The sequence below is a fragment of the Ilyonectria robusta genome (genome assembly GCF_021365365.1).
Source record: "Ilyonectria robusta strain PMI_751 chromosome Unknown BGZ61scaffold_13, whole genome shotgun sequence".
NCBI lineage: Eukaryota > Fungi > Ascomycota > Sordariomycetes > Hypocreales > Nectriaceae > Ilyonectria > Ilyonectria robusta.
The window spans coordinates 574,551-591,297 of record NW_025764447.1 but is presented as its reverse complement, the minus strand read 5'-3'; the positions used below and the strand labels follow the sequence as shown (position 1 = coordinate 591,297).

At 50.8% G+C, this 16,747-nt stretch overlaps 6 protein-coding genes across 6 annotated transcripts; 3 read left to right on the top strand and 3 right to left on the bottom strand.

The window, feature by feature from the left end:
- The first annotated feature begins 832 nt into the window (after positions 1-832).
- Positions 833-3,301, top strand: BGZ61DRAFT_589577 (uncharacterized protein). Its single transcript, XM_046256586.1, has 3 exons — positions 833-1,339; positions 1,385-2,258; positions 2,303-3,301. The coding sequence occupies exons 1-3, from the start codon at positions 1,100-1,102 to the stop codon at positions 2,965-2,967; spliced, it is 1,779 nt and encodes a 592-aa protein (XP_046102775.1). The 5' UTR covers positions 833-1,099; the 3' UTR covers positions 2,968-3,301.
- BGZ61DRAFT_355204 (P-loop containing nucleoside triphosphate hydrolase protein) lies at positions 3,214-4,992 on the bottom strand (the record flags this gene model as incomplete). The annotated part of the gene is made up of 1 exon (XM_046240688.1): positions 3,214-4,992. One exon carries the CDS (start codon positions 4,990-4,992, stop codon positions 3,214-3,216), a length of 1,779 nt encoding a protein of 592 aa, XP_046102774.1.
- Positions 4,993-5,845: 853 nt separating this feature from the next.
- BGZ61DRAFT_519087 (uncharacterized protein) lies at positions 5,846-8,331 on the bottom strand (the record flags this gene model as incomplete). Its single annotated transcript, XM_046252382.1, has 3 exons — positions 7,962-8,331; positions 7,332-7,908; positions 5,846-7,283 (listed from the first exon to the last, which is right to left on the bottom strand). Exons 1-3 carry the CDS (start codon positions 8,233-8,235, stop codon positions 5,846-5,848), a joined length of 2,289 nt encoding a protein of 762 aa, XP_046102773.1. The 5' UTR covers positions 8,236-8,331.
- Positions 8,332-9,145: 814 nt separating this feature from the next.
- On the top strand, positions 9,146-11,478 carry BGZ61DRAFT_479493 (peptidase S8/S53 domain-containing protein; the record flags this gene model as incomplete). The annotated part of the gene is made up of 2 exons (XM_046249111.1): positions 9,146-10,307; positions 10,388-11,478. The coding sequence occupies 2 exons, from the start codon at positions 9,146-9,148 to the stop codon at positions 11,476-11,478; spliced, it is 2,253 nt and encodes a 750-aa protein (XP_046102772.1).
- Positions 11,479-11,765: 287 nt separating this feature from the next.
- On the top strand, positions 11,766-12,646 carry BGZ61DRAFT_393034 (uncharacterized protein). Its single transcript, XM_046242863.1, has one exon. It carries the CDS (start codon positions 11,782-11,784, stop codon positions 12,613-12,615), a length of 834 nt encoding a protein of 277 aa, XP_046102771.1. The 5' UTR covers positions 11,766-11,781; the 3' UTR covers positions 12,616-12,646.
- A 1,166-nt stretch (positions 12,647-13,812) lies between these two features.
- On the bottom strand, positions 13,813-14,277 carry BGZ61DRAFT_479491 (uncharacterized protein; the record flags this gene model as incomplete). Its single annotated transcript, XM_046249110.1, has 1 exon — positions 13,813-14,277. One exon carries the CDS (start codon positions 14,275-14,277, stop codon positions 13,813-13,815), a length of 465 nt encoding a protein of 154 aa, XP_046102770.1.
- Positions 14,278-16,747: the final 2,470 nt, after the last annotated feature.

Genomic DNA, 16,747 nt, shown 5'->3' with positions numbered 1-16,747 from the left:
TCTATTGCTTGAAGAAATCCAAAGACCTTGAAGTTGGTACTTTATTCCAGTTTGCAGCAGAAACCGAGTGCGTTGGGTTGAGGGGTCTAGGACACGCGGCGCACCAACACTGAAGTTCGCGCTGTTGTGGTTGATCTAGCGGATACGCTTAGATTCTGCGTATACATCATGTTGGGCGTCCTCTCGGGGCACATCGTCGGCCCAAGAACCATCCCGGATTCCAAAACGCAAGTCCACATTCGATTTCGGAGATGTAGGAGCTTACTTGTACCGCACCTCAACGAACTCGTCGGCAATCTGGTACCTGCGGTCGCGCTCTACGAACGGCATCCAACCCGCATCAAGTCAGCGCATACTAGCAACAAATTCACCATTCGACACACTGCCCTGGCTGTCGACTCCTTGAGCGAACTAGTAATATCCCACTAAATCGGCTCTTTCTCAAATGACCCAGGGTTGAGAATCGCCTTGCAACGATGAACAGCCACTTGTAGCTTGTACTTGTACTCGCTTGAAGATAAACTCCAGGCTTCTCGTGACGGCCGCCATGGGTGATGCATCGCGTGGGAGTTTTATTGAGATATCCCATCATCCTCGCGACAAAAACACTACTGCTGGATAGTCCATGGAGTACTGGCACGTTGCGTGGATCGTGGGCTGAGCACAACCTTGTAGACATCATGTTGGCCATATTTGTCGGTGAATGAGGCGTTGACGTTTCCCCGGTACAGAAACTGGCAATGCAAGTACGTTAGATAAGTAAGAGACAAGCGATTGTACCACAATACCTCGAGAAGCAGCGTAGTGAGGGTGCGGGATGGGCCGAAGACACGGCAATTATCCCCGCATTGCGTGATACGGGCCGCCCCGGTTATCGCGATACCAAGCAATTCGCAACGACTGACGACAATTATGTGCTTCGCAATATGCAACATAGATTGGCTCTCGCGTATTATTAATGTCCACGGATCCTTTGACCTGTTATCTCGGGTTGCATCCCGATATCGCACGCCATGGGCTCTGATGTATAATACCGCCAGCGAACTACATGCGACCAGAGACCCTTTTCTCCGTGTAACCAAGCCCCTCACACCAGAAGATGACACCAGGTGCGCTTATTCACGAGAACGAGCCGACAAAGGCGGACGCCGGTTTGAAAGGCTCGGTTCTGAAGACGGTTCTGCCTGGACTGGAACTCGAAGACCACCCCGTCGATGAACACGCTCCCATCCGCGTCGTAGTCGTCGGCGCAGGCATAAGCGGCCTCATTGCAGGCATTCTATTACCCGCCAAAGTCCCCGGCCTCGATCTTGTCATTTACGAGAGAAACGACGACATCGTGAGCACGCTTCAATCGCTGTATATCCTCTGCTAATAAACATAGGGAGGCGTCTGGCATTCGAACGTCTACCCCGGTGTTCGGTGCGACGTCCCAGCGCACGCGTACCAGGCCACCTTTGCGCCGTCAGACTCGTGGACAGAGGCATATGCCACGGGTCCTGAAATCAACGCGTACTGGAAAAAGGTGGCTAGGGACTACGACGTGCGCAAGTACATCCGGACTGGGTGTCGCATAGTCTCTGCTGAGTGGTCTGAGGAGAAGGGCAAATGGCGGATTACGATTCAGTCCACCGACGGCGAGTTTGTAGACGAGGCCAACTTCCTCGTGACGGCTACGGGTCACTTTAGCGATCCAAGACTGCCGGATTATCCTGGACTCGGCGACTTCAAAGGCCATCTCCGCCACACGTCCAACTGGGATCCGAACTTTGAGCCCGCGGGCAAACGCATCGCCGTCATCGGCAACGGCGCATCCGGAATCCAAGTCCTCCCCCAACTGCAAAAGGTAGCCGCACACATCGACCACTACGCCCGCAACAAGACCTGGGTCGCCGCGCCCATTGGCGGCGAGGACCTCGCCCAGCTCGTCGCCGACAACATCGACCGGGCGCGAACCAGCCCCGACGAATACCTCGCGTTCCGCAAGACGCTGGAGGCGCGGCTGTTCAGCCGCTTCGGTGGCATCTTTAAAGAAGGCGGCAAGAACAAAGCAGCCGAAGCGGCGATTCGGAAGCTGATGACTGCGCGGCTGGGCGGAGACGCAGCGCTTGCGAAAGATATTATTCCTGAGTTTCCGCCGAATTGTCGTCGGTTGACGCCGGGGCCGGGATACTTGGAAGCGTTGACGGCGGAGAATGTGACGTATGTGACGGACCATATCGCCGAGTTCACAGAGACGGGGATTCGGACTGTTGACGGTATGTGGCCTTCCTCCAGTTCACGATGAAGCTGACCGAGACAGGCACGCACCGCGAAGTCGACGGCATCATCTGCAGCACCGGCCACGACATCACCTTCAGCACGCAATTCCCCGTAATCCACAACGGCATCAACCTCCAGACCGCCTGGCGCCCCGGCGGCAGCCCCGGCTTCCCCGACACATACCTCGGCGTCGCCGCGCCCACCGTCCCCAACTTCCTGATGCTCCTCGGGCCCAACTCCACCGGCCCAGCAGGCACGCTCTGCCACGCGGTCGAGAACCAGGTCACGTACGTGGCCAAGGTGCTGCGCAAGGCGGCCGGGCAGGGCATCCGCAGCATGGCGCCCTCGGCGGCGGCGACGCGCGACTTCCGCGCGTACTGCGAGGCCTTCTTCCCGCGGACCGTCATGAGCCACCACTGCAGCTCGTGGTACAACGGGGGGATCAAAGGCGGGCGGATCCACGGGTTGTGGCCGGGCAGCGGTGCGCATGTCGATCTGGTGAGAAAGGAGCCGCGGTGGGAGGATTTCGAGTATACGTACTGGAATGCGCAGGGGAATAGGTTTGGGTGGTTGGGAAATGGATGGACGACGAAGGATGTGCTTGTGACGAATGGCACAGAGGGTGTCGAGGTCGATTTGACGCCGTGGTTGAGAGTAGAGGCATTTCACAACAAGGTGGATCTGAAGGACTATCACGAACGGTAGTATCTGGCAATTAAGTAGTGTCCGAAACACAGAGTAAGTCTAAGTTCAAAGTCATGATACTGTCTGATTGGTTGGGCATGTCCACCTCTCATCTATCTGTAGTTGCCCGGGGGTATTCGTGTACCGTATCAGGTCGTCAGCCTGCATCAAGCATGAAAATCGGGTATCATAACACATGGTCAAGAGACGCCATGGTCAGCCAAAAGTCTAGTTTTCCGAAGCCGTTCAAGAGCAAAAAGACAACCGTTAAAAGCCACCGCGTCGACCGCGACCTCCTCCTCGGCCGCCACGTCCTCCACCACCTCCACCTCCGCCTCCGCCACCACCGCCCCGGCCGCGCCCCTGCTTGGGCGGGTCAGGGACGATCACCAGACCCTTGGTTCCGCGCAGACCCATCTTGCCGGCCGTCGTCTTCGCGATGGGCGGCGTGTCGGGAGAACCCAGACCCTCGCGTGCATAGACGTTGCCTTCGGCCACCAGGTCCTCCTTGTCCCACTTCAGGTTCTTCAGGTGGTTGTTGTAGTAGCCCAGCCAGGCCTGGTAGATCTTGGCCTTGTCGCTGTCCTCCATGCGCTCGGCGATGCTGTGGACCTCGGCGGCCGACGAGATGTTGGCGTTGTGCTGGATGAAGGTGATCTCCTTGAGGGACCACTTGGGGAACCAGGCCTCGGCCTCGGTGACGATGAAGATGCCCCGGCCGTCGGCTTCCGCACGGGCGGTTCGACCCAGACGGTGGATGTAGCTCTGCTTGTCGAGAGGGATGCCGACCTGGAATACGGTGGTGACGCCAGGGAAATCCATGCCTCGGGCAACGACGTCGGTGGCGACGAGGATGGCAGTGCTAGCATCGCGGAAGTCGTTGGTGACCTTGGTACGCTTGCTCTGGGAGATGCGGCTGTGCAGGATGGAGACGGGAGGGAGGCCGGACATGTTGGAGAGAATGTGTCCGTAAAAGTCGGCCAGGGCAGCGGTAGGAGCGAAGATGATGGCCTTGAAGGCGGCGTGCTGAGGGGCCTCCTCGCGGATGCAGCCGACCATGGCGGGCGTCACAGAGGAGAAGTTGGGCACCTTGACGAGGAGCTGGGGAACGCGCTGGTGGGTGTTGACCTCGCCGACCGGGATGGTGGAGATGAACTTGTAGCCAGGCGAGAGCACAAGACCAGCGACCTGCTCGACGTGGGGGGCCATGGTGGCGGAGAAGAGCATGCCCTGGCGGTTGGTGCTCTTCTTGTCGGGCAGATGGCCGACAATGTCGCGTAGGGCCTTCATGAAGCCCATGTCGAGCAGACGGTCGGCCTCATCGAGGACGAGCGTGTCCAGCCGACGCAGCGAGTAGATGATGTCTTCGTTGGACATGTGGTCGATAAGGCGGCCCGGCGTGGCGATGAGGATGTCGCAGCCGCCCAGGATCTGCTTCTCCTCGCGGTCCTTGTTGGTGCCGCCGATGGCGATGCGCACGCGGTACTGCGGCAGGCGCTGTAGCAGGTTAGTGGCCTCCTTGGCGATCTGCATGGCCAGCTCGCGCGTGGGCGAGATGACGAGCAGCGAGACGCCAGAATCCGCACCGCGGCTCTGGGTGATCATGGTCTGCAGGGCGGGCAGCAGGAAGGCGACGGTCTTGCCGGTTCCGGTCTTGGCCTGGACGAGGCAGTCGCTGCGGTTGGGCGGCAGCAGCTGCGTGAGCGTGGCGGCCTGGACGGGCGTCATGTGGTCAAACTTGAGGTCGTCGGTGATGGTCTGGATGATGGTGGGATGCACCAGGTTGGAGCCCGCCAGCTCGGCGAACCGGGGCGTGTCCATGGGGATGGGCTCGCTCAGCGGGGGAGCGGCCGTCTGGTCCAGGGCCTGCGACAGGTCGGCCGGAGCGGACGAGGCGAAGGGAGCGCGGTGAGGGCCTCCATTTGATCCGTTTGATGCGCTGTGGGATGCATGCTCATTCTCATGCTGAGGTTTGGCTCCTCCTCGCCCGGGGCCGCGTCTGCCTGCGCCACGGCGACGGTCGGGCCGGCGCTGCTGCTTGTCCATCTGAAGGAAGGTGTGTGATGAGTTGCGTGGACTCTTGAGTGTGTGTTGCGGATGATGCTTGGTGTTGCGTGATGGTGACTGTGTGTGTTGTCGCAGCAATTCTGATATCTCAAAGACCAGATCTGACGTGCATTCCATCTGAAAATAAAGTGGGGCAACTGAGTTTTTCTGAGATACGGGGTACGTACCGACACTAGCGTCGGTACCTCACCGCTCACCGTTCACCGTTCACCGTCAACTGCCTGTTGTCAGCAACAGTTGCAGACAAAGGAGTCGGTCAGGGTTAACAAAGACATAAATCTTAAAAATTAAAATTCGATAGGGATGCAAGGGATATTTTCAATGGAATCCAGGCAAATAGAATTCACAGACGCATCGTGCGATTCTCCTTTGCATTTAGGCTCATACTTGCCCCGGACCGGAAGGACTGTTGAGTCACGTGATAAACGATGACGTAGTTGAAGTTCCCCGATCTCATTTTGGGTTCAGCTTCTCATCCTGTTGTCCATAGGTAGGTAACCAGTGATGTTGGCAGACGCTTCCAAAACCAGAGTCTGACTCCTAATCGTTGAGTTCAAAATAACTACTTTGATGTCCGTCTGTTAATTGCGAGCTTGCTATCGCACTGTATCCTCCATAAATCGACCTTCTTATATGTCTTGCGTTGTCCACCGTGCTCTCCCTCGTAAGAGCCGGGCAGAGACTGAGAATCCAGCACTTGATTCCACCCGTCCGAATTTAGGAGATCCTGGCGTAGCATAGAACTGGTTTGTATATCCTTAGTGTGTTGTCCAGAGTCTTGGGCCGCTTATTGCCAACCTCCCGCATCGTTAATAGGATTCGCGGGGGGGCATTAGCTCCCTGATTCAGTTTCACCTAACCCTTCTGAGATGGCTGTAAGCGATGAGGCCGGTTCATCAGATGATGATGCTTGTACAGGGTGCGTGGAGACCATGTTGCGTAGCCTGGCGCCCCGAACGTTTTGTCGACGTGTACTAACTAATATTGGGCGTGTTGGAGGCTGGAATTTTGGCACTTGATCTGGTGCACAGAAGACACTGTACAAAATTCTCGACTTTGTCCGCCAATTCCAATCCTCGTTATATTGGCAGATTGTGTCTTCATGTAAGTGCTTAAAAAGATCGGCCTTAGTGAGAAGCTGCGTATAGCATCGAATACAAACGGCCTTGCCGGCATGGGCATCGTTTGCCAGGTCTTCCCCTGTCCAGAGCTCCACGTCCTTGCAATGGGTGCATGTCGATTTACCCTGGATATCAATGTTATCGCTCGCGCACTGCGTTAGGTAACGCTGGACTTTGCGTGTCGAGTGACGACCTCTGATCAGACCGTGATTACTGATAACGTGTCTTATGAGGTGCGAGATTTCGGCATGCGGTTTATGACAGGAGAGGAAGGGTTTTTGTATGTACTTATAGGGATTAAAGAGATAGTAGAAGCAGTATACGTAAGTGTCTTCAAAGTCCTCATCCGTGAGTTGACGTACTACGCAGTAAGTCGGAGGACGGGCCGTTGATGTCTCACTTCGTGGGTCGTGCATCTGGTCTTTATAATTTTCATCGTCCTCGTTGTTGTTAGATTGGACTCCTTGTCCGGTGAGCGACGGGCTTGCAGTGAGAAACGCCTCTGTAGCTCCTGTCGAGTTTCTCAGGATCTCAAGTCCATTTTCGAAAGCACGATATTCCGGACTCGACAGTGAAGGGCTTTGCTCGGCCGTGTGAGATGATGCATTTAGAGGGTCCAGCCCATCTTCACAGAAGTCAGACCTGTCGGCTTCTTCCGATGGGCACGAAATTTTCGAGTCACCAGTGCTCCCATTGGACGCAATATCAATGTCGAGGTAGGATATTGACTGGAAAGACAAGAGCTTCAGGTGTCGACCAACATGATTGGACAGCAACTTGTAAGGTCTTTCAGCTACTCGACCTGCGAGTTCGTCTGGGACACATCCGCACAGAGGGCAAACGAAGGGGTCTCTTGCGTCGAGTATCCTATTGCGTAGAGCTCGGCCATGCAGCTGCGAGGATGTGAGTCGGTGCCCATGGTCTGTTCTCAAATGAGAGATAAACTCTTCCTTTTCTTCGTAATACTGGGCCTTTTTATGATCCAGCTCACAGCGCCAACGATACGTATGAATCTTCTGCGACCAATCCATCGTGTGTCGACTTTGCATATGGTTGATCCAATCTCGGCTGCGATGGAAGAATTGAAGGGGCTCTCTGCATTCATCGGAGATGCAAACGAAGGGCTCCAGATCTCTGATGACATGCTTCCTGATAGATGGTCAGACAATTCTTAAAATTATTCATGGTTAAGCTTACTCCCATTTCTTTTGCGTCAGCTTGCCGATTTCAAGCGGCTCGGCACAAATAGTGCAGGGAGAATATTTTGTTCCATACTCTTCCTTTGGCATTGGAGGGTACAGAAACTCGTCTTCCGTTTCATCTGCAATCGTCGAGGCTGTGCTTATGATGGAAGGAGATCGCCTCGGCTTCCCCAGGACTGCGTGATGAAACTGAACAATTTCGGAGGGTGATAATACCGATGCCGCCGTTCCTGGTCCCTTGGTGACCTCCATCGCAGGTAGGTTCTGGTCCTCTCGGTGGCAGGCAAGCTTCAAACTGTGTGACTGGAGATATTGGAGAGATGTTCCTCTCACGTGGATGGAATTGGCCAGCTGAGTTTGCAAACTCTTCCTGGCCATAGGGAACCGTGTCTCGACGTACAGTAAAAGGGAGCTCAAGTTCCCGGCTTGACTCTCCCCTCTCAGTTTATGCCCTTTCCGCGAGGACCGTCGTATCCCAACTGCAAGGAAAAATAGTCGGTCTATTGTAGACTCGACCACGGGAAGTCCAACAGGAGCTTCTGGGTCTTGCTTGTCAAGAACATTGTTCATCGCTGTCTCCCCTGTTAGAGTCATAGCCGGTTTAATGTTGACAAATGTCACAAACCCCAATTCAAATTAAGCTCCAGCATGTTTAATAGGTCAAGGACCATGCCCTTGATATCCTCATGTGGCGATAGTCGTGCATCTAAAGATGCCCTTGGCATAGCAAAAGCACCAGCGTACGACGCCCACTGAGTGAAATGGCTCCGTAGCTCAAGGAGAATCGAGTATGTTTCTTTCGGGATGCTCGACTTATCAAGAAACTTGTCAAAAAGCTCTGAACATCGTCGTGAGTCTGAATAGATCGGCTCCTGGTCTTCGCTCGGCGTCTGATCCATCTCCGGATTTGTGAGTTAGTTCGTGGGAATAAATAGTGAAGTCTTCATATTAGAATTCAGACATTGATCAAGCAGCTGCTCCTCGTGCTTTTTCAACGGAACATGGATATCATATCTAAAATAATAGAAAATGGCTCGTCTGACCTGGCATTCAAATGATGTGCTGGCAGTGACCCCGCTCGGGAGTATGATCTGAGCCTGGAGGCTCAGGCAGCAATGTACACTCCTACAACAAAGCCTCAGCCTGGTCCCAAACGCGCCATTTCACAACCCGATATCAACAACGTTCCTCACCGATCGACCGCCTAAAAGCTTCAGCAGGTTCAAGGAGCTGGATTGCTTTGATGACTCGCGATAATGAAACTTGACCACCACCAAACGAATCTCTTCCTCGTTACTATCCCTGCTTTTGTCGCATGCCTTCCATCTGCTCCTAGCCGGAGTAAGGAAACGGTGGATTATGATAGCCTTGAGTTATTAAATTCCCTGAGAGCCTTGATATTTGAAATAAAAGTTCTACGTCAGACTTTGACAAAGGAGCGCGCCGAGTTCGACATACCGGGTGATGACAACCGCGGGGCCACTCGACACCTTCAGGAACTTTTCAACATCCTTGATGATCTAATTGACGATAGCATTCTGTATCTGATTGATGTTCAACCTGTTAGTGTATACAAAACCTCCTGCTTAGTTCCAGAAGAAGCTCACGATTTATTTATGTCAGTGTGCTTATTTCTCTAAACTTGAGGCCCTTCAACAGATCATCCTCAACTGTGACCTCAGGGATCCGGATGGGTCATTGCAGATCCCGCCCGAGGCCCTTAGGTGTATATCTTACGCCAAGCCAGGGAAACCAGTGGCTGTTCAATATCGCCAATCAGCCCGAGAAGCGAAGCGATTCAATGCCGCAATGGAGTCCATTTTCTCATACTACATGGTCGATATGGATAGTCAAGTGAAGCAAGTCTTTCATGAAGACCGATTTGATAGCGAACATAGGCTAGAGGAGGAGGAAAATGACTTGGCTGAGATTCATGTCGCGAGGAAGCTTGCGGATGCAGCCTTGCGGCACATTGCAAACCCGTCTTGTCAGAATCCACATACTGTTCTGCTACAGTTGAATGGGTTTCATGAAGGCAAAATCGATACAATCATGACGGTGTGTCGCCCAAGCAATATACCAAAATGGCATCCTGTTAGGTGGATACGCAGTCCCAAGCAAGGATCGGAGAATGAGGCATCTCGAAACCCAACACCGACAATCTGCGAGCATGTGACCAGGTCAAGACCACCAAAGACTCGCCTCCGTATCGAAGTCTATCCCAGCGGCTCTTGGAAGCGACTACCTCCGGAACCGATGGATCGTATGGCCAGCTATGCAATTTGTCCTAACACCGCCTTGCAGGAGGTCCTAACTGCAGAGGCCGTATTGCTCGAGACGGCGGACCGACTAGATCTTTCAGTAAAAGTGGTGAGATCACTGCTCTGTCTGATCGGTAGTCCATTCCTCCAAGGAGCCTGGAAATCAGCAGACATATTGTTTTCGAAGAACACCACGGAAGCCGATGACGAGCAAAAGAAAATCTACATGTTGGAAGAGGTACAGACCAACGCTCTTGGGAAGTTGACCTCTCCCTCCAGCAAAAGATCCGTTATACTCGACCTCGGTTTGCTGCTCTGGGAATCATTTTATGCACAGAAAATCAACGTGACTGAAGATGACGAAGAGGCCGACGAAGAGGACGAAACGTTACCACTCTTCAATGCGCTGAATCGTGAAATGAACAAGGTGCGCCGGACATGCGCTGGAGATAACGTGCCGTGGCTGGACATCATTTCCAACTGTCTTAATGCATACAGTGAGGATGAGTTGGATAACGAAAAACTTCGCACCAATCTATACATCACAATCTTCAAGCCGCTGCGCGAGTGTCTGAAGTCTTACCAGCCTCGGATTACCAACACCAAGGGAGTGGTTTCAAGACCGGTACCATCTCCCTCGTTGAAATCTCATTTTAGCGAGAGGCAACAGCTTGACCAAAGATATATCTCTGCAACTATGAACACAGAATGTCTTCAACCACCGCTCCAAGGACTCTTCAGACGACCGTGCTCACTGGGTCTAACACCTCTTCTGCTACGGTCCTCTCAGCTCCGACACCAACGATGCAAATCGCAACAACAAGCAACCGGCCTCTTTTATTGGACACCGTACAGACTACTGACAGTTGGTCCTGGCTAGAAAGATTTGATATTGCCAACAGACAACTGGCGAGTTTCGCCAACTGCAACCAGTCACATCCAGTCAAAATTGCCATTCTCGACACTGGCTGCAACATGGACGATCCTTTTTTCGCAGGTCCCGGGATTTACCGCGCCGATCCAACTGTGAGGTGGATTGACTTCGTAGACGGAACTCTTGAACCAGTTGACGAAGACCAAGAACAACACGGCACAGCTCTTACATGCTTGTTACTGCGACTAGCTCCCGACGCTACTATCTTTGTTGCTCGTGTTGCAAGAGATTCCGATGGCCTTTCAGTGGCCAGAGAAATTGTAGCAAAGGCGGGTCAATCTCATTACCATTCTACATTCGCTTCTAGCTACTTTGGGCTAATAATATGTTCTCAGGCTATATTGCATGCTGTTCGAGAGTGGGATGTTGATATCATCTCCATGTCATTTGGCTTTAGCGATCAAGTCATGTCAATTGTCGATGCGATGGAACAGGCTAAGAGGATAAAAGAGGGTAGGTTGCTATTTTTCGCGGCTGCCAACAACGACGGGCTAAACGGACCCGAAATGTTCCCCGCACTCTATGAATCCGTCATCTCTGTTCGAGGCACAAACTATGACGGGTCATTTATTGCACAGTATGATCCCAAAACATGGGGCCACAAGGAGGGGTCACACTGCGGCACGCTAGCACGCGATGTGTACTGGGGGTGGGTGCAAGACGAGAGTTTCATGAAATCAGGCTGCTCGGTAGCAACACCTATAATGGTTGCGATAGCGGCTGGACTGATATCATTCGTGGAACAGGAAACGCACCTAATACACCACAGAAATCTCATTCGGACCAGGCGGGGAATGCTGTCTGTTTTCAATCATATGGCTGATGGACAACCTGAAAGGAGCCGAAGAGTCTATTTGGCGCCATGGCAACTGTTCAAGAACAATCAGTCTCCACGGAGTCTGGTCGAATATGCGCTGTCTCTACTACCACAGATAACTGCGGCTTAGCCGAGAGAAAATAATGTCTTGGCCCAATTTTGCGAACCAAAATTGTAGCTTACCGGGTGGTTCGCCTTATATCAATCAGGCTGAGGCTATGCCTGCAGACGCGCCTTCTTTCAACCTCGGTGACCAATCCGACACGTAGATATCATGCAGACTGCATTGCCTCGAGCGGGGTAATCGGATTACGGTTGAGGGGATTAAATGACAAGTGGATTAAATGACAAGTGTAGATTATACCATCTGGTCTGAGGATCCCGGATTTCATTTCTTGTCTGGATTCAATGACCTTCAAGAACGCTACCAGTCATGAGTAACGTCCAGAATCCGACGTATTTCCTTGCGCCAAACTGGACATTCCCCCCAAATGGCAGGATTGCAATTGGCAACATTATCAGAAATCCGCTGAAACCCCACCTTCCAATCTCCAAGGCGGACCAAAACAAGCTCAGTATCAATGTCTCAACGGAAATCAATTTCCGTCTTTCCCTCGACACAAAGAACAACAAACACCTCAGTATTTGGGGGGCATTCCTTGAGAAACTCTCTCTTAAGAACATAGCCAACCGAGAGCGAGTAAAAAACGGCCAGTTCTCAATAACTTCTCTCGACACCAAGTACCTCTCGGAGGACCCAACAGCGGAAGAGATCAAAAGTCGCTGCAACCAGCCGGAGGTGCGAGAATACATGAAACTCGATAGCATTTTATGCAGTCCTGTCTACATGGTCACTGGTGTGAAAATCGCCAAAGGCTTCAAATTTGAAGGCCAGGCTGCTGTGAGTGATGGTTTTGAGAGCAATATTCGCACTGAAGTGGCCCCGGAAGTTAGCGCTGGGGCTGGGACAGGTAGTTTGGAACAGAGGAGAGTTGGAACTGGTTTCGAGGCTGATGGTGATATTATCTTCGCATACCAGGTGATGAAGATTAAGCCCAAAGGTTGGACGAAAGAGAAGAAGTTCGCGACAATGGAGTACCAGCACTATCAAGCCTTCCTTGCGGCCGAGGAGAAGAAACACAAGGAAGTTGAGGGTGAGACTGAGCAGATTAGCTTGGAGGATCTGCAGGAACTACCAGGGGCCCAAATAGTGGAGGTTGATGGGCTATGCATTGTGTTTGAAAGTCCGAAACACGTGGCGATTTAGGCGGAGTGTTGAATTTAGAGCTTTACCTGAGACACGGTTACATCTGAGAGTTGGTTCCAGTTCCAATTGTCCGTAGAGTGCTCAGCATTAACCACATGCTGTAGATTGATACCCAAGGGCGGCTCGAGTAACGGAATGCCAGGGGGCCGCTTCCCGAAGTCAACGCCAGGAGTAATGCTACCAAACTGGCCCCGTCTGTCTAACCTGATCAATATTCTCGGTTATTTGCGTGCAACTATTGAATCAATAAACCGTGCTAAGGAAAGTACAATATATATCAATACTTCAAGGTCGTTGACTGCAGACAGCAGGGTTGAAGTCAGAGGGGTTGAATGGAAGCTTCAGACAGAGACCAGTGTGTAACAACCTTATTGTTCAGCTACTGTTTCATCTGGTGCTGGGTGTAGTACTTATTATTTATTTCTACTGTTTGAGAATACTGTAAGGTTGTGATCTATCTGATGATATTGAGTAGAGCTAAAAAAACCAAATAATATTTTCTAACAATAGAGACAAACCGCACGTGCTACATTAGGACTAGAAGAGACAGTTGTTGAGCTCTTGTCTTTGCCTTGAGCTTCAACTCAACGAAGTTTACAGGATTTCGGCAGACGGAAAAAAGTAGCTTCAACCTTTTCCCCTTACCTGCTAATTCACCCTATAGCAACAATTGAATTTATCCCCTGAAGGGATGTGGGGTCATTTGTCGAGCAGGATCTATTTTCTTGCTACAAAATTCCTCACAGGCAGCTGCCACCTCGACTTACAAAATGCAAGGGCGAATGATATCAGTCTAATTGGTGACAATACTTCCGGCGATTGACCAATAAATATTTTAGTGCCATTGGCATTCTTGTCTACATAAGACGCGACCAATGTAAATAATTTCTCAAGTTCCCAATTCTCCCAAACAGCTACTCCGTCTCGACCTCTTCGTGCTAAATCTCCGTCATAATCGGAAAATACTCCTGCATTCTTAAATTTTCAAACCATTTGGTAACAAGATCCCACAAAATTCAGACTAATTCATCGAAGGTTCGCTTGGGAAAAACATTTTCAGTGCTGTCACCCTGACAGACAAAGGTTCTCCGGCTCCAAGGCATGGAAAAGATGTCAAGTGCTCTAATTTTTGCTCTCAACAATGATACTTCTCATTTCCAATCGAAAGCGGAGAGTAACTGTTCCAAAATGATACGGTCAATGTGTCGTTGCCAGCTGGCGTTTCTCCGATCTCTCATCACGGATATGAATCTTCGTCTCGCGAATCTTTCCAGAAACGGAGATACCAAGTTCGGTAGCATTAAATATGCTACCCATGTCGTCTCTTTCCTTCAGGTTTCTGACAAGGCGTCTTGGAGGATCGAAGGGATCCAGGATCGGGGTAGGTATGGGAGGAAGAAGCGGAAGACCCGAGGTTGGAGTACCGGGTGGAGGAGCCGGGATGGGTGAAGGGTACGGAGACTGGATAGGAGGAGTAGGTAGAGGAGCCGGAATCAGGGGCTCGTGAGGCGGAACCGGTATTGTAGGAGGAATAACTGGAGGACCCGGGATGTGCCCGAACGGACCATCTGGGTCGGCAACTAGAGCAGGAGTATTGGTCGGCAATGGAGCAGAAATGCCGGTGTTAATAAGAAAAACAAAGGCAACGAGAACCGATTTCATTGTCAAGGTCGGATGTAAGAGTAGGTTGTCAGGTATAATGTCAAAACCAAGGTGAGTCTTTCTGGTGCTTGTTAGGTAGTTAGGAGCGAGAACAAAAAAGAAGATGTAGAGGAGTTCCGCGATAATTTATAATAATCAACGGGCATATGGGCCGGAATTCAAACTCAAAGTGATTATCTCGGCGCGACTAAAGAATGACGCAGTGCCTCCCCGTTTCCGTGGCTCAATACCAACGGACATCAGGCACCAGTGAATATCATGTTCGGTGTCAGAGAACTTCGAACAAATGGAGTACAGAAATAGGCTCTGGCAAATAATAGAAGAAATAAATCACCTTGGTGTGGGTCCGATTTGCGGTTGGGAATGGAAAGGGATGTGTGGCGAGCAAGCGTGGAATGCCAATGCTGATCTCTGATCTCACAATGAAAGAGATCAAAGTGGAACGACCCATGGCGTCACTCAAGGGTTATGAGTCAGGGAACAAAGTCAAAAAGTTTAAAGTCTGATAGATATTTAAGACACCCATCATAAAACGCGGTAATAGACCAGTTTATGTGTTTACTACCTTTGATCCTTTTACTTTATCTGATTATCTATTGTATCTAAAGTAGCACAAAGCTTGGAACCTATGGCTTAGTTGGAGGCTTAATAGTTCTGCCCTCTATCATTGGATATAATGTCCGTCAGAAGTCTGGAATTATTGAGCATTCTCAATTGCTAGTTGCGCTTAGTGCTGTGCACCATGACAACAACGGTGATCATAATTCTGCCGCATACTGACGTATTGAATGATAAGCCTGACAGGCCAGTGTATTTCAACTTGGTTGTGCACTGGAATGTGAAATGATGATGAGATAAAAGCAGTGACACCACTCATCGGGAACTGAATTCCAGAGCCGCTGATCGATAATTGGTCGTCTTTTCAGTGAGTGGTAATGATTCTCTAAGAATTTGGAAACTATTCGTACTAGTTATTTATTACCTACACTGAATTATGGAATTACGTGATGATCTACTACTTCTTCTTCAGTCAGTAAATATTGTGCTCGCTCGCCATCATCTCAAATTGCTTAAGAAACTAACGAGCTCAAACTCTGAAGTAGCATACAATCAACGAGTGGAGAAGGGGAACCTTCATTAAAGAATACTCCCGAAATTAACGTCTCTTACTCTACTTGCGATATTTGCTTTTGATCTAAAATGCATCAGATTGCCTTGGTTGTGACGCCAATTCGCCTGCACCACGTGATGCTGGAATACCCGCGCAGCGCCTTGTGTTTCTTGCTTTTCCGTGCAAGGTATGCTGCCACAGAGGTGACGAACTAAAATTAGCTTGGACAAACCTTCTCAAGGGTTGTAGTCATAGGATAAAGAGAGCGGGTGATGATGTAGCAGCATTTCAAGAGGTTAGGGTGCCCCAGTACAGACATACCCAGACGGGGGACTAGAAGCTCAACAGTAAAGAAAAAACACCCACAATAGTGTCAACGATAGTCGCAGCATTTATTTAGGTTTTTCTTCTTGCTTTATTTAACACAACCAGATAGATTAAAGTTATACAGTACTTGCAAATAATAGAAGCACTCTTGGCACTACGCTTAGGACTAAAAGATACAGCAGTTTGACATTAAGATTATTGCAAATTGGCCTTACCTCAAGCTTTCAATCTAACCCTTCTGTCTTCGACCTTGTTGACTGCAGAAAATAACCTTGCTATCTGTAGACAATAACCTTGTCCTGACCGTAGCAGTATTTATTGCCACGGATTTCCATCGGCTCACTCATCCTCCCTCATCACGTTCTCTTCCATTCCCAGAAGGCCTATCGAGATACTCTGCTCTACTTTCAACTTATCACCTGCCACTTCTACAAATTGAAGTGTTTCAACAAGAACGATGTTTTCCTCGGCCCGCATTCTGTCCCAATCGTTTGAGCGGACAACGACAAAAAGGACGTTATCTGGGCTCTCCCAAGCAAAACTCCCACTGAAGAGCCATCAACCACATCCAGTAATGCAAGCAGAGAAAGAGACAAAGAAGGAAAGAGCTAAGAGTTTCAGAGCCTGGCTGAACACAGTACCGGATAACGACTTAATAGTCTACTCGGATGGATCAAAGAATCTTACGGGGACTGTCGGCTGGGGCTACGTTATCCATCGAGATCGCAGGAAGATTGCAGAAGGGGAGGGTCGACTTGGTCTTGCAGAAGTCATTGACGGAGAGGCTGAGGGCACCCGACGCGGGCTCTATCATGCCTGCTGTATTGATCAAAGCGCCCGAATCCACGCCTGCATTGACAGTACCTCGCTTATTCAACAGCTGCTTAACGAAGTCTCCGCTAAATCTCAGCATGTATTCCCAGAATTACGGCGGAAATTCCCGAAATCCCAGATTGAGTTCCATTGGGTCCCAGCGCATAAGGGCATTGAAGGAAACCTGCAGGCAGATCGCCTCGCGAGAGCAGGAGCCGA

Coding starts and splice junctions, on each gene's coding strand:
- BGZ61DRAFT_393034 (XM_046242863.1), top strand. CDS start 11,782: ATGAGTAACGTCCAGAATCCGACGTATTTCCTTGCGCCAAACTGGACA.
- BGZ61DRAFT_589577 (XM_046256586.1), top strand. CDS start 1,100: ATGACACCAGGTGCGCTTATTCACGAGAACGAGCCGACAAAGGCGGAC. Junction 1,340..1,384: donor ACGAGAGAAACGACGACATC/GTGAGCACGCTT, acceptor TAATAAACATAG/GGAGGCGTCTGGCATTCGAA. Junction 2,259..2,302: donor GGGGATTCGGACTGTTGACG/GTATGTGGCCTT, acceptor TGACCGAGACAG/GCACGCACCGCGAAGTCGAC.